Source organism: Electrona antarctica, assembly GCF_951216825.1.
Source record: "Electrona antarctica genome assembly, chromosome: 10".
Taxonomy (NCBI): domain Eukaryota; kingdom Metazoa; phylum Chordata; class Actinopteri; order Myctophiformes; family Myctophidae; genus Electrona; species Electrona antarctica.
In genome coordinates, this window is record NC_136791.1 from 5,323,320 (window position 1) to 5,341,000 (window position 17,681).

General features: G+C 44.6%; 1 protein-coding gene across 1 annotated transcript in view; it reads right to left on the reverse strand.

Moving 5' to 3' along the window:
- The window catches only part of cdh23 (cadherin-related 23), a gene marked incomplete at its 3' end in the record, with an annotated part of 389,228 nt that overhangs the window by 299,075 nt on the left and 72,472 nt on the right, over positions 1-17,681 (reverse strand). The window contains exon 6 of the mRNA XM_079512237.1: positions 16,283-16,361. Within this exon, the coding sequence (XP_079368363.1) occupies positions 16,283-16,361 (79 nt within the window). The remainder of the gene's footprint in view (positions 1-16,282; positions 16,362-17,681) is intronic.

The window sequence follows — 17,681 nt, forward strand, 5'->3', positions numbered from 1 at the left end:
TGACACGCGCCCCACCGCCGGAAGAGGCGTCTCTCATAAGCAACACCACATTGATGAACAACAGAACAAGCTGATGATTTCAGCAGGAGGAGTAGAGACAGGAGAGCAGGTACCGAGATACTTTTTTTTCTTCTCCTTTTTTGGGGAAGGGAGGGGAGGGTGATAATTGCACTGAAAACGTGATAATTGCGCTGAAAACCTTGTCCCGCCCGCCTGCCCCACGGGACAACCCGCGGGATAACTATAGGCTACCTTAGCTATACAGCAAGTCATTGTGACGAGCTTGAATGACATCACGGTTGTCGGGGTTATAATCTGGTCAGGGTTATAATCTGGTCAGGGTTATAATCTGGTCAGGGTTATAATCTGGTCAGGGTTATAATCTGGTCAGGGTTATAATCTGGTCAGGGTTATAATCTGGTCAGGGTTATAATCTGGTCAGGGTTATAATCTGGTCAGGGTTATAATCTGGTCAGGGTTATAATCTGGTCAGGGTTATAATCTGGTCAGGGTTATAATCTGGTCAGGGTTATAATCTGGTCAGGGTTATAATCTGGTCAGGGTTATAATCTGGTCAGGGTTATAATCTGGTCAGGGTTATAATCTGGTCAGGGTTATAATCTGGTCAGTGTTATTATATTGCAGTGAAGTGTCCTCCCACAGCTGTACACATCTGGAAATCAGACCCGTCTGAAGTGAGTGATGCTGTACTGGTACTGTACCGCCCTCCTCCCTGGCCTGTGTGTGATGCTCAACAGCGCCATCCAGCGGTATTGGACTGGTACTTCCGTACTCACTCACACTCACACACACACACACACACACACACACAGTGGCTCAGGGGTAGAGTGAACGGATTTCGAAGTGTCCCTAAGCAAGACTATGAACCCCTAATTGTTCCTAATGTGCAGGTTGGTGCCTTGCATGGTTTCCTCCAGCATCTGTGTATAAATGTGTGTGTGAATGTACAGTAATGCACCATCTCTGTGAAGCGTCTTGGATAAAGGCGCTATATATAAATGCACCATTTACCATATTTACTACGTCTAAAAGTGTAGTTGTGCACAGTAGATACTCCCCCAAGTTGTGTAGGGAGAATCATAATGGAGCCACAGCAGTCTTCCTCCTCCAGTCTCTCTCTCTCTCTCTCTCTCTCTCTCTCTCTCTCTCTCTCTCTCTCTCTCTCTCTCTCTCTCTCTCTCTCTCTCTCTCTCTCTCTCTCTCTCTCTCTCTCTCTCTCTCTCTCTCTCTCTCTCTCTCTCTCTCTCTCTCTCTCTCTCTCTCTCTCTCTCTCTCTCTCTCTCTCTCTCTCTCTCTCTCTCTCGAGGACAAAGCAGCTTTTGTTACATTTCGATTACCATTCTCGTTCTAAAACAACAACAAGGAGAGCAGCTGTTCATGTTTTAAAGTTTCAGACTGATTTAAGGAAGGAAGAATTGTTGATGATGGACTGATCAACAATATTATCGTTCAAGTTAACCCCCAAAGGGGAGGAGTTTGGTGTTCTCTTGACGTTGCAATAGCACTACAGGGTTGTGTCGGTCCGTTCCAGAACTGTAATGGTGGAGTCCTCCACACGTATTACGCCCTCCCAGTGAAACTCCTCAGGTCAGGTGAAAAGAAGTGGTGTCCATTGACTCCATGTAGTCTATTTTTGAGTGGTGCAACCACTCCAACAGCAATGTCCGTGTTAACCTATGTGTGTGGCTATGAGTACCAGTAGGGGCAAAAGTGGCGCTGTTGTGCCAGAAACAGAGAGAGAGAGATAGTGTTGCACTGTTGCCTAGTGCTAATTACAGAGAGAGAGAGAGAGCGAGAGAGAGAGAGAGAGAGAGAGAGGCAGGGGGAGAGGGGAGTTGCACCACTCAGTTCACACAGGTGTGATTTTTACTTGCGCATGTCGGTCGTATGTCGGTGTTGTCCATCGGCCAATCAGGGATTGGCTGATGAATTAACGAATTGATCGGCTGTGTATGTATGTATGTATGTATGTATGTATGTATGTATGTATGTATGTATGTATGTATGTATGTATGTATGTATGTATGCATGTATGCATGTATGCATGTATGCATGTATGCATGTATGTCGGGGTAAGAATGGTGGACCCTTATTGGCTGTTGATGGTAACGTAACTAAGGTACGTTTCAAGGTTGGTATAATGTCCATAACGGGTCTAAAGGATTTAGAACAGCAGTTGACCTGAGATCATTTTGACCTGAGATCAGATTCTATAAATGTCTTCTACATCCTGACAGTTTTCTGAAAAAGCTATGTTTCTATGTCAGTCGTTCTTCGATTTTTCAAAAATAGCAGACCTACAAGCTCGTAGCGCGCCACTCGGTGGCGCGCTATGAGCTTGTAGATCTGCTATTTTTCAATAGCTAAAGCATAACATAATGCGAACACCAAAAGGGGTTCCCGCCCAGAATGGGTTAAGTTAGTAGCAGTCCAAGTTGGCACCTCGACAGAGTGCATTTCTAGTTACTTGCGAAAGCAGAGCGCGCAAGTATTAGGCTGGACGTATGTACGTATGGTATGCGTGTGGTAGGTATATGTACTGGATGTTGATGGTGACGTAATTAAGATATGTTTCAATGTCAAATGTCAAAGTTGCCACTCGACAGAGTGGCGTTCTGCGTTGTGCTATTTTTCTCTTTAAACAAATAACCAACACTTAAGCATGTAAACAACGTTTGATCAACAACAACAGGGAGAAAAGACAATGGGAAAGCAAAAGCGTGTGGAGTCCTACACAAGACTAGTGTTTACAGTTGGGGGCGATGTGCGGTCTTGATAGTGAAGAAGTCCCCGTGTCTGGGGACTGGGCATTGTACTGTGAGCAAGGTCCTAGTGCATGCTATCTTGGCTGCAGAGATTACATGCAGGCAGGCTGAGCAGAGCCTCCAGAGCGGCTAATTGAAAACCCTGTGAAATCCCCCAGCAACGTGGCAGTCACAATGAGAGCTCCCTGAAGAATAACACAGGTATTAGCCTTGTCCATATTACAGCTTGCTGCTGATACATGGTCGGTATTAGCGGCAGCCCTGGAGAAAGGCGGAGTACAGGCCATCCGGGGGCATCCGCGCTGAGGGATAGAGATATGTGGTGGAGAGGCCCGGCCGACAGCGAAGGGATGAAAATAATCGCCTTTTCTACTTATCAGTCTGTCCAGGCGGGAAATGGCAGTGGGCAGTGGCAGTGTACCTGTCTGACCTGTGGGCTGAGGTGGCTGTAAGACGAGGACAAGCTGTCCGTATACCGGGTGGACTCGCTCTGCTAGACCAGAGGTTGTCTGTCCCCTGCCTGCCTGCCTGTCTGCTGCTGTTGTGTTGATTTTGTCGGCTAAAACTGTGACGAAAAATGTTCGTCGACTACCTTGTTTTCACTGACGAAAACTATAAATGGAAACTAAATTAAAACTAAGCTACGGTGACTAAAACTATGACTAAATATATTGACAATTTCGTCAACAAATACAAACTAGACTAAAATGTTAGGAAGGGACTAGTGGACAAGAGATCCAGTATAAGTAAAATACACGTCATTGGTTGCATGCTGAAAATATCAGATCTACAATATCAACGCATCGCACTGCGACGCATTGTGAGCTTGTAGATCTGCTATTTTCAGCAAGTGTATAATCTTCCGTGGAGATATTGAAATTGTTGTTGTTATGGTTATTGTGAATGAAGGCATGGGACCAGAATGGGAACAACACCGCAAAGGTTTCTTCAGTGTCCTTTTGGACCAACATTGCTTTACTGTACCCTGTACTGTTTGCATCTTATTGTCTAATTAATACAATTATCAATCAATCAAGCGAGCAAAAATGTAGATCTACAAGCTGTGTCGCGTGGCCAATATTTCATTTAAAGATTGTGCTTGTCTGTGATAAAAAGAGATAAAGATAAAAAACTAAAACGGACCGTTTATAAATAATGGTCTGATATAAAGACTTGAGGGAAGTCCAATTATTTCATTGGCTTCGGTAGACAGTGGACTATGTTCTTACTAGTGTCAATATTACAACCCAGTAGAAAAGCTTCATCCTAGAATGCTATGTGTATAAAGCCCTTGGACAAGACATTTATCTTCTAGCTCCGACAGTGCAAGTTGTTTACAGAACTGTGTGTTACTTGCATTGGGCTCAACATCTTTCTTAGAGAGGAATCCAAGTTGATTCTGTCCCAGTCTCCCTCACTGTGTGTGTGCGTGTGCGCGTGTGCACTGTGTGCGTGCGCGTGTGCACTGCATGTGTGCACTGCGTGCGTGCACGTGTGCACTGCATGTGTGCACTGCATGTGTGCACTGCGTGCGTGCACGTGTGCACTGCATGTGTGCACTGCGTGTGTGCACTGCGTGCGTGCGCGTGTGCACTGCGTGGGTGCGTGCGCGTGTGCACTGCATGGGTGCGTGCGTGCGTGCGTGCGTGCGTGCGTGCGTGCGTGCGTGCGTGCGTGCGTGCGTGCGTGCGTGCGTGCGTGCGTGCGTGCGTGCGTGCGTGCGTGCGTGCGTGCGTGCGTGCGTGCGTGCGTGCGTGCGTGCGTGCGTGCGTGCGTGCGCTACAGTATGTGATTAATACTCCATTGATTCTCAAACATTTCTATGTCAATTACACCTACATGTATTTGAATTTAGCCCCCATATACCCCAATATGAAAGGTTTTGTGCCATGGACAAAAAAAGAGAAAGTTTGTCTAAATCTACAAATTACAATGTAGATTGATTATTTTCAAATAGCAAAAATAAAAAATAAAAAGTAGCACCAAGGGCCACTGATGGCCATGGACTCCAGTGGGGGCTTTCTCTCTGCCCGTGGACCAACATATTCTAATTGATGCTCAAACCGTACCAGACAACATCTGACCAAACAGCAACAGTTTGACGTGGGCTCAAACCCGAGACCCCTCCAAACGGGAAATAGTGCCTTATGGTCAAATCCATCCCCAGCCGCCGCCGCCACGGCCACCCGCTTGACGGCATGGGTGTGAGAATATGTGTTGTGTGGATATCAGTGTGACTGGCTGTGTATTTATTGGTTGAGACCTTTAATTGGCTGTCCTACAAGGTCAACCTGAAGGGAAGAGAGGAGAGAGAGAGAGAGAGAGAGAGAGAGAGAGAGAGAGAGAGAGAGAGAGAGAGAGAGAGAGAGAGAGAGAGAGAGAGAGAGAGAGAGTGCGTGCCAAGGAAGTCACTTATTCTCGGGGAGTGGCTGTGTGTTACTAAACTACAGTGAATTACTACTGCAAAGTATTGTGTTAAATTTGTAATGTAGTGTTAAGAGTTACTGACTTCACTGTGTGTAGCTTGCTTGTTGTTCCTACGTCATACATGGGAAGCAAGAAGGGCTCCCTATCAAGGCCATTTAGTAGCGCTGACCGTAAGTGGAACCATAGTAACACAGCAAAACAAGTGACTGGAACCATAGGAACACAGCAAAACAAGTGACTGGAACCATAGGAACACAGCAAAACAAGTGACTGGAACCATAGGAACACAGCAAAACAAGTGACTGGAACCATATGAACACAGCAAAACAAGTGACTGGAACCATAGGAACACAGCAAAACAAGTGACTGGAACCATAGGAACACAGCAAAACAAGTGACTGGAACCATATGAACACAGCAAAACAAGTGACTGGAACCATAGGAACACAGCAAAACAAGTGACTGGAACCATAGGAACACAGCAAAACAAGTGACTGGAACCATATGAACACAGCAAAACAAGTGACTGGAACCATAGGAACACAGCAAAACAAGTGACTGGAACCATAGGAACACAGCAAAACAAGTGACTGGAACCATATGAACACAGCAAAACAAGTGACTGGAACCATAGGAACACAGCAAAACAAGTGACTGGAACCATAGGAACACAGCAAAACAAGTGACTGGAACCATAGGAACACAGCAAAACAAGTGACTGGAACCATATGAACACAGCAAAACAAGTGACTGGAACCATAGGAACACAGCAAAACAAGTGACTGGAACCATAGGAACACAGCAAAACAAGTGACTGGAACCATAGGAACACAGCAAAACAAGTGACTGGAACCATAGGAACACAGCAAAACAAGTGACTGGAACCATATGAACACAGCAAAACAAGTGACTGGAACCATATGAACACAGCAAAACAAGTGACTGGAACCATAGGAACACAGCAAAACAAGTAAGTGAGCCAGTAAATATCCCATTCCCTGAACATGCTGCTGCAAAATGAGACAACACCTGAACACCTGGCCCAATTCTATCCTGTTATCCTTCCTGTAATTCCTAATGGGGCAATTACCGGGCACAGGTCTAAAGCTGTTGCCTGTCTTAAAAAAATAAAAGTTTTATGCACATTTAACCCATTTTGGGCGGGAACCCCTTTTGGTGTTAAGCATTATGTTAATCATTATGTTATGATTTAGCTGTTGAAAAATCCTGAAAATGTGGCGCAAATCTTTGAATATATGTTCTTTCAGAGCGAACGTTTTTAACTCAAATCTTTGCTTCTGCAGGGGTCCCTGGAACAACATATTTTCAGATGGGGGTCGGCGGCCAAATACATATAATTCTAGGGGTCCTTGACATTAAATAGTTTGAGAACCACTGACATAGAAACATAGGTTTTAGAATATATTTGTAGAATCGAACTTAGGTCTAAATGGGTTAAATGCACTGTAATAACCATCACTTGGCATACTATTGCCCGCGGCAAAATGCGCTAGGCTCAGGGAATGTAATGAGGCTTTATATCTGGCGGATTACATCTGTGCTTTGATAACTGCACAGGTTTTCCTTCAGGTGAGCGTGTCAGATAAGATACAGTGCCATTTTACAACTGGATGATATTAGTATAACCAGGGGAGGTCAAAACTCAAAATAGCTGTAATTATTACCGGAGCGCTGCCAGCGCGGATCAGTGACTTCCCTGAAATGAAACAGAATTTGGCTTCCTTCTATTACTTCTATTACTCAGTTTCTCAGAAAAAAACCTGTTCTCTCTGTGATTTGACTTCAATTCAGAGTTCATTTTTAAGGTTCATTTGGGGGCATTCTGTCTTTATTAGTTTACAGCCGAAGAAAACAAGTACAGTTAAATGCGATTCATACTTAGTTGTGCGCTGGTGTCGCACACCAAAAATAACCGATCTACAATGGGCGGCGGTGGCTCAGGGGTAGAGTGCCTGGATGGTAACCGTAAGGTTGCCAGTTCGAACCCGGGCTCCCCCCAGAGTTACTGTCAAAGTGTCCTTGAGCAAGACACTGAACCCCTAATTGCTCCCGATGTGCTAGTTGGTGCCTTGCATGGTTTCCGCTGCCATCGGTGTATGAATGTGTGTGTGAATGGGTGAATGTAATGCACAATCTCTGTAAAGCGCCTTGGATAAAGGCGCTATATAAATGCACCATTTACCATTTACAATCCATCACAAATTCACGATATGGCGCGCGGTGATCTTGTAGATCTTTTGTTGGAGCCACTCAGCACGCAACCAAAGATACATCAGGCATTAGGCAGTGAGATAGTACACTGTTATTATAATCCATGACATTGCAATTACGTCGGCGTGTTGACTATGTGTGTGTTGACTATCTGGTAGAGCCACTGAAGTTCATTTTAGGAGAATGTTCTGACCCTTCTAATCTTGGCTGTGATAGCAGCGTCAACTTCATTGGAGTGCAGATAAATCATTACAACCATTCCGAGGACCTCTACATTATGTTATTCGGTACACATACATTTCCAGATGACCCCACGTTAAACTTACACCATCTGGAAAGAGAGCTGTTCTTTCTGTATGAAGTGGAGTTTAGCAACCAAGGCAGCAGGAAACTGAGTCTGTTAGAAGTCCTTCCGCTGTGCGATAAAGACATCAGGAATATCTTAACTTCAGAAGTGTAGAGATAGGCTGCGGATAGTACCCCTGTGTTCGACCTTACACACACAACTATATAATTTAACAACACAAAGTATCCCCAGATTCCCCACGAGTATCTGACTCCAGCTTAACTAGGATCGCCTTGTCGTTGTTTAATTTATGAACAATACACTGTCAACTAATTTAACATTGTAACATTTGTTTGTTTTTGTTTTTTTATTTTTCATAATATAGGCCAAATCTAAGCCCGGCTTAGATTTCAATGGCCAGAACCTTAGTTTTTTTTCTTAATGAAATCTATGTCTGACAACATTCTCTGCTTAGTGTAATTTGAGTTATGTTCAAAAAGGGTGGGCGCAATAAGCCTCGGCTTCTGCCTTCACCTTTTCGGTACCACTAGTTATTATTAGTGGATATTAATGTACTGTATGTACGTCTGTATGTACTCCTTTTTTCCTGTATGGACCGAAATAAAATCTATCTATCTATATATCTATCTAAAAAAACAACTAATCAGTAATCAAACTATCAAACTACTATTATTATTGTTGCTATTTTATCATTAACATTAGTGAAGTGAAGACCAAATATGAAGATAGATAGGTTGAAAAGTGGTGAAGTTGGCATGGGTCCAGCAGGGCACTAACTCCAAATGTGAACCCCCTCACCCACCCCCCAACCCCAGCGAGAACTCTACCAACAACACAAACAATATCAACGGCAAAAACCAGAGGCGGAACGCTGTGCAGCAATACGATCTCTCTTGTACATATCAAATCCCAGATTAGCCCACTGATTGGAGAGAGAGAGAGAGGAAATCCTCATCTCGGGGTCCCAGGATCATTAGCATAAATCACAGCTGCAATTAAAACCTCGTTTATCTTAATTACTGAGCTAATGAGACGTGTCCCGCAGGAGTAAGTAAGTCGTGCCCTCTGAGGACGGTCGGGGGAGAGGAGTAGAAGGGAGGCGCTTTAATACAGTCACACGGTCTGCAAACAAGCACGCCCTCCAAGAGTGCAGTAGAGCACACACAGGCATGCATGGAACACTTGTACTTTTCCCAAACGCACACGCACGCACGCACGCACGCACGGTCGCACGCACACGCACGCACGCACGCACGGACGCACGCACGCACGCACGCACGCACGCACTCCCTCATCCCAACAATCACACCCACCCACCTTAATCTCCTGACACTGCGTAGCGTCATCCTTCATATTCCATTATCTATCAAACTTTAGTGTATAATGATTTTATGGAGCCTACTACAGGCTCCATCTCCATGAGGGCTTTAGTGCAACGCTATAACTCTTGATTTCCAAAGGATTGGGAGTACAACGCACCACCCTAATTAATCCATTTTGGGCGGGAACCCCTTTTGGTGTTAGCATTATGTTATGCTTTAGCTATTGAAAAATAGTAGATCTACAAGCTCATAGCGCGCCACCGAGTGGCGCGCTACGAGCTTGTAGGTCTGCTATTTTGGAAAAATCGAAGAACGACTGACATAGAAACTTTTTCAGAAAACTGTCAGGATGTAGAAGACATTTATAGAATCTGATCTCAGGTCAGAATGGGTTAATGTCTTTTTAATGCCTTTCTCCTCTGGAGCTTAACCCATTCTGACCTGAGATCAGATTCTAAAAATGTCTTCTACATCCTGACAGTTTTCTGAAAAAGCTGTTTCTATGTCAGTCGTTCTTCGATTTTTCAAAAAATAGCAGACCTACAAGCTCGTAGCGCGCCACTCGGTGGCGCGCTATGAGCTTGTAGATCTGCTATTTTTCAATAGCTAAAGCATAACATAATGCTAACACCAAAAGGGGTTCCCGCCCAACATGGATTAACTCGGGGGGCCTTCAACTTTGCGAGCAACACAACACGACGCAACGCAACACGCAACAACATGGGCTGGTAAGTAAGACTGAGTAGGTGTGCAAAGACGGAGGGGGAATTGGGGCGTTTATGATGATGAACCCAACAAATTAACCCATTTTGGGCGGGAACCCCTTTTGGTGTTAGCATTATGTTAGGCTTTAGCTATTGAAAAATAGCAGATCTACAAGCTCGTAGCGCGCCACCGAGTGGCGCGCTACGAGCTTGTAGGTCTGCTATTTTTGAAAAATCGAAGAACGACTGACATAGAAACATAGCTTTTTCAGAAAACTGTCAGGATGTAGAAGACATTTTTAGAATCTGAATCTGTCAAAATGGGTTAATTGGGCCTGGGCTGAGGTCTCTCAGTGTACGGTGATTATGTATACACACATACAGTCACACATGCATCATGGCAACAGACACATGCACACTAGCTCGCTCACTCACTCGCTCGCTCGCACGCATGCATGCACACATACACACACGCAAACACCCCCCGCCACACACACACACACACACACCTGTGCACATGTACAACATGCACCGACACCCATACACATGAATACTTCATGGACGCACAGGGTCAGATTCCTCTAGTCAGCGGTGAGGTCAGCCAGTGAGTCAGCAGATGGCCTAACAATGAGTGATCTTCATCACCAAGGCCAGCCACCTGGCCTGTTTGCTGGGGAAACAGAGCATCGTACCACCCTGGTTGTCTCCGCCTCTACCAGCCACCTGGCCTGTTTGCTGGGGAAACAGAGCATCGTACCACCCTGGTTGTCTCCGCCTCTATCTTCATCACCAAGGCCAGCCACCTGGCCTGTTTGCTGGGGAAACAGAGCATCGTACCACCCTGGTTGTCCCCGCCTCTATCTTCATCACCAAGGCCAGCCACCTGGCCTGTTTGCTGGGGAAACGGAGCATCGTACCACCCTGGTTGTCTCCGCCTCTATCTTCATCACCAAGGCCAGCCACCTGGCCTGTTTGCTGGGGAAACAGAGCATCGTACCACCCTGGTTGTCTCCGCCTCTATCTTCATCACCAAGGCCAGCCACCTGGCCTGTTTGCTGGGGAAACAGAGCATCGTACCACCCTGGTTGTCTCCGCCTCTATCTTCATCACCAAGGCCAGCCACCTGGCCTGTTTGCTGGGGAAACAGAGCATCGTACCACCCTGGTTGTCTCCGCCTCTATCTTCATCACCAAGGCCAGCCACCTGGCCTGTTTGCTGGGGAAACAGAGCATCGTACCACCCTGGTTGTCTCCGCCTCTATCTTCATCACCAAGGCCAGCCACCTGGCCTGTTTGCTGGGGAAACAGAGTATCGTACCACCCTGGTTGTCTCCGCCTCTACCAGGGGGGGCATGTGGAGTTTAAAAGGCCCTGGTTGTCTCCGCCTCTACCAGGGGGGCATGTGGAGTTTAAAAGGTTAGTGTCTGAAGTAAAGTGTTGATTTTGTCGACTACAACTTTCTACCTTTTTCTACCTTTTTTCACTGACAAAAACTAAATAAAAAAACAAAATCAAAACTGAGCTAGCATGACTAAAACTAAGACTAAATATACCGACAATTTCGTCAACAAATAAAAACTAGACTAAAATGTATGACAGAGACTAGTGGACAAGAGATCAAGTAGAACTAAAAGACAAGTCATTGTATGCTTGGTTGCATGCTGAAAATAGCAGATCTACAAGCTCAGAACGCGTCGCAGCACGCAATGCTTTCTGAGCTTGTAGATCTGCTATTTTCAGCATGCAACCAAGTATAGAATCAAGCATTACGACACCTATCAAGGCCTGCAAAAATGCATTTTTGTCGACAAAAAAAACAACTGTAGATTTAGTCGACTAAAATCGTATGGTTTTTAGTCGACTAAAACTAGACTAACACTAAAACAGATGACTAAAATTAAATATGACTAAAACTAAATGAAGTTTCATTCCAAAGACTATGACTAGAACTAAAATCTAAATGTGCTGTCAAAATCAACACTGTCTGAAGTCAAATGTAAGCCTCCTAAAGAGTGTTTATTTCACTCTGTATACTGTATAAATGTTATACTGCAACTCTGGGAGTGCAACAATGGATGGATCGGTCCTCAGAGTTAACCCATTCTGACCTGAGATCAGATTCTAAACATGTCTTCTACATCCTGACAGCAATGTTCCCCCTAAGGTGCGCCCGTGCGCGCACATGGCCAAATGTTCCTGCGCACATCTGAAATCTGTCGCGCACAGACACAGACGCTGGTGTAAAAAAAGAAAGAAAATGTTTTCTTTAAAAACTAAATTGTGAGCCCCCCCCCCCTGACTCCCCGAGTATCATCTACAGTTCTACACTACAGTATAATACCTATCCTATCCCGAGTCGACATTTGCCCACACTTTATTTAGATTACACAGGCGAGGCGACAGACAGGTCTTCTAAAAAATTAGAGGGAACATTGCCTGACAGTTTTCTGAAAAAGCTATGTTTATGTCAGTCGTCAAAAATAGCAGACCTACAAGCTCGTAGCGCGCCACTCGGTGGCGCGCTATGAGCTTGTAGATCTGCTATTTTTCAATAGCTAAAGCATAACGTAATGCTAACACCAAAAGGGGTTCCCGCCCAACATGGGTTAAGGTAGCGCTCGGAAGAGCCCTGGGGATTAAATCTAAAGGATCGTCCTCGTCCTTCCAGGTCAACACCCCCTACATTGTTCGGGCGAAGACAAACAACCGCTCAGGAGGATTGCAGCAGTTTGTAGACTCTGACCACAAGTCATTATTTTTTCATGGCCTTCACATGCTTCGCGGAAGTTGGAAGTGTGTGTGTTTCTTATCCCTGTAGGCATTGGGATGACAGACGAGTACGGCAGGAGAGCCGTTTAGTTAACCCATTCTGACCTGAGATCAGATTCTAAAAATGTCTTCTACATCCTGACAGTTTTCTGAAAAAGCTATGTTTCTATGTCAGTCGTTCGATTTTAAAAAAAAGCAGACCTACAAGCTCGTAGCGCGCCACTCGGTGCCGCGCTACGAGCTTGTAGATCTGCTATTTTTCAATAGCTAAAGCATAACATAATGCTAACACCAAAAGGGGTTCCCGCCCAAAATGGTTTAATAACCAGTAACTGCTCCAAATGCCAATACAACTAGCTCTACGTTCGATATTCACAACAGCGACATTATGTGAGAGTGAGCAACTCGCTGAAGCACTACACCTTTTGCAAGACTGTGCAACCAAGCCTTGTTGTTTCCATCTGGGGCAATGTGTGTACACTATGAATGAATGATGAATATGAGAAATGCCTAAATGAAAAAAGGCACATTTACAACATTGCAGTCCAGCAACAACACAGACTTGTAGGCAGGTTAGGCTACTGAAGGGAAAGCTGTACAGGTTCAACGCCTCTGGGGAAAATGAAGGCTGTGGGAATGCGTGTGGATAATGTTGTATTCTACCCACAACTACTATACCATGTGTGTGTGGATATTTGCTGTATTCTCCCACAACTACTATACCATGTGTGTGTGTGTGGATATTTGTTGTATTCTCCCACAACTACTATACCATGTGTGTGTGTGTGGATATTTGTTGTATTCTCCCACAACTACTATACCATGTGTGTGTGTGGATATTTGCTGTATTCTCCAACAACAACTATACCATGTGTGTGTGTGGATATTTGTTGTATTCTCCCACAACTACTATACCATGTGTGTGTGTGTGGATATTTGTTGTATTCTCCCACAACAACTATACCATGTGTGTGTGTGTGGATATTTGCTGTATTCTACCCACAACTACTATACCATGTGTGTGTGTGGATATTTGCTGTATTCTACCACAACAACTATACCATGTGTGTGTGTGGATATTTGCTGTATTCTCCCACAACTACTATACCATGTGTGTGTGTGTGTGGATATTTGCTGTATTCTCCCACAAAAACTATACCATTAGGTATGCCCTTGAGCAAAGCACTTAACCCATTTAGGCCTGACGTCGAAATAAAAAAACGTTCGCTCTGAAATAATATATATTCAAAGATTTGTGCCGCATTTTCACGATTTTTCAAAAATAGCAGACCTACAAGTTTGAAAAATAGCAGATCTACAAGCTCATAGCGCGCCACCGAGTGGCGCGCTATGAGCTTGTAGATCTGCTATTTTTCAAAAGCTAAAGTATAACATAATGCTTAGTTAAAACACCAAAAGGGGTTCCCGCCCAAAATGGGTTAACCTTCACCAACTGCTTCATTGGAGCTGCTCAGTGGCTGATAGTTGGAGTAGACTTGGGGGGCTTCCAGGTGTGAATGCAACTGTTTGAATATGAAGTAGGGGCTTGCTAAAAAAAAGAAAGCATATAGTCAGCAATTCTTTGCTGGGTAAATAATAGATTATGAATAAATAAATAAATAAACTCAGCTGCGGGGAACGTAGATTCCATACTAATTGCATATGAACCTGTAATGACTCTCTCTCTCTCTCATTTTGTAAACAATCCTGCCAGTTGGAAACATAATAAAACGATAACAAATTGTCTTGTGAAAATAAATTATGTCATTTAATACCTGATGTGATCAGAGAATCGATGCATTCTCATCATGTAAGTTGACCAGTCGATTTGGGTCTTAGAAACTCAGAAAGATTCCTCCAATATAAATTGTGAGTGGATAGACTATCGCTATGTTCCATAAAAGTAAAGATGTAATTACTTTTAGAGGGAAGATTATGCCTATGATAAATGAAAACATACACAACAGAGGGTTAATCCTCGCTGACTTTAGTCACCTGTAAATCTCTGCTCACTGTTTTTTAGAAAACGTATAATATTCAATGTTTTGCACCTGACCTACAGTTTTGCAAAGTCGATAGGTGCATCCATCAGGAATGTGCAGAGGGGGAAACAGTATTTATATGACATATGGGTACACCTTTTTGCATTTTATAATGCGTTGTGTGTATGTTTGTTTCTGCAACCTACAGTTGGAGGCCATCGATATTGTCCTTTTCTTTTTGCTGAGGTTTGCGTGATCTGCGCAAAAGGACAGTTAACCCATTTTGGGCGGGAACCCCTTTTGGTGTTTTAAACATTGTTAGAATTTAGCTATTGAAAAATAGCAGATCTACAAGCTCATACTGTAGCTCGCCACCGAGTGGCGCGCTACAAGCTTGTAGGTCTGCTATTTTTTTTAAATCGTGAGGTCAGGCCTAAATGGGTCAAATGATAAGGGACAATATCGGTGGCACCCAACTGTACAGTACTGATAAAACTGAAATTGCATTTGTCTCTGCGTTTTGTCAAATCTGGAGTCGATTGATTGATGCATTCATGATTGTTGGCTTGTTTTTGGAAATGCCAACGAATATGTTGGAAGACAATTTGTAGCCAGTCACAAATCTGTATCATACAGTACATGTCTAGCACATGACTCCAGGCATCATTAGTGTGAGTTCTGGACAAAATCTGTAGGACCAGTAGCAAAAAAGTGTGTTTTGAAGAAATACAACTCATCCACACATTATGGACACTGGTGAAAATGTTATCTCCGTCCCCACCTTCGGCTGGCAGAGATATTGAATAAACTAGTGAGCTGATAAAAACAAAAACTAAGCAAACTATAATTGCTGATCAAAAATGATGATACATCGGAAGCTGAAACAATGTCATACTCCTACCATTAATATTCCACAATCAAACCAAATTAGTAAAGTCATTTGTCTGTTTGCTTTAAGTTAATTTAGTGGTAGTTGCAGAAAGAGATATATTGCATAATGAATAGACTGGACTATGTTGCTTGATATTGTTGTATATGAACCCTTGCACTGTGACTGTAACTGTGTGATAATCAAATGTCTATGTATGATATATGAATTGCATTTTTATAGCGCTTTTCCAAGTGCTCAAAGCGCTTTACAATGGTTCATTCATTCATACATTGGGAGGTGAATCGGTGAACAGTCGACGCCAGCGTCCTCACTTCCCACATTCACACACCAATGATGGCGAGCTCACTCAGCTCGACTCATTGGAGGCAGTGTAGGGTTCAGTGTCTTGCCCAAGGACACTTCGACATGTGGACAGCAGGAGCCGGGATTCGAACCGCCGACCCAGGGATCATTGGACGACCTGCTCTACCTCCTAAGCCACAGCCGCCCGACATGTGTCAGTGGCAAAGACTTGGTCTTGTCCGTAGCAAATTCTAGACAACGGGTAAGGGCTAGTGTTTCAAAAAGCATTGGTGGAGAACAGTTTAAAATCACCCGGCTATTTGTAGCTATCCGCTGTCACTCAAGCCAATGTGTTGAGTGATAATACTGAATGACACCTGACTTCTGCCCCAATTGCACTGCACAATAATGTACCGCTGCTTACAGACAAGGCCTATTCAATTCTAACATTCTGTAACTAGTGCTCTCAGCAGCCATTGATTGCTGAGCTTATGACACTTGTCTGTTATTGCCGTGGGATTATGATGAGCAGTTATTGATTACGTTATCCCCATGTGCTGATTGATTATGTGACACAGACCTGAGATGATGGTGTAGCCGATGCCTCTTGGCCTGCCAAGATCCTGGTCAATGGCTCTTATCTTCCGCACCTCGAATCCCTGTAAACAAGCAAACAGAGACACACAGAGACACACACACACACTCTATTATTAATTGTCAAAATATGCTTGTACACTGCATACTGTACAAACCTAAACGACTGGCTTCTCATTTGATAATCTTGCTGCCAAAACATGTTTTCGAGCTTTCAAATAATATTTTGTAAAAACAAAATCCCTGGCCTTGACTGCGAGTGGAGAAGCCCAGACCAGACCAGGCCTGCCCAGCCCAGGACGGGAGAGCGAGGCATCAGCCGCGGAACACCCGTGGCAGGCAGTATATAGTGTTCCTCGGCGGCATCAGTCCGGCACTCTACCCCAAACCCTCACCCTAACCGCAAGCATGACGATGCATGTCGGACCAACGCACTGCCGCGGAAGCGAGCGGCAGTCGAGTGTCATAATCCCCCCAGCTTCCCTGGCAGATGCCGCCTTCTCCCGGCACTGCCGCAACTGTTAACCGGCAGTTGCGGCATGGAGTGGCGGCCGCCAGATGGAGAATGCACTCGCTGCTTCTGCAAACCAGGCCTGCCTGTTTCGTTTTGTGTGGGGACTGTGGATTAAATGTATCGTATTCGCTAATTCCGGTGAATTTATTTACGTTGCATTTAGTGTAATGTTCATTAATATGCGTTGTCCCGTCACAATAAACAAACTTTGTTTTTGTCAGAAACTTTCTCCGACAACCCTCTACAACCCCCATGAGTCCAGACGAAATGAGGCAAGTTAAGAGTACTTCATCAAGAACTTCCAATATCCCACCGAATGTCTGCACTTAAAAGGTGGAAAATGGCAGTCGTCACAAAAGAACAAACAGCATTGCACTAGCTGGAATGGGTCATTAGCCGTTAATAGTGGTTTATTTCTCCTTATTGTTTTTTAAATTCCTCCAGCTCAGGCAGCAGGAGTGTGCAACTAAACAAAATGCTATAGAGGGGCAAAAGAACAAGAGACAATGAAAAAGTGTAGAGGGGGGGATATGGTGAAAGAAATAAAGAAAGGCTATTTGAGAAGTCTTTCATCCACGGAGCTTGCTTGGACTCTGTGCCTCAATCGGACACGGTAGTGAGGCTGTGCTGCATAGAGGGATGGCAAAGAGACCCCCCCCCCCCGGGTGCCCTCCCTCCCTCCCTTTCCTATCTGCCTCCCATTGATCCTGCAAATTGTGTCTGAATTGTGTTTATGCTCCATTTCTGCCAAAGCATCTCCTGTCATTGACCAATTACAGCGGAATCAATTACAGGCCTTTTAGAGGGAGTGAATCACCACTGATCACTGGCTGAGACAGACGACGACACCACCCCCCCCCCCCCCCCACCC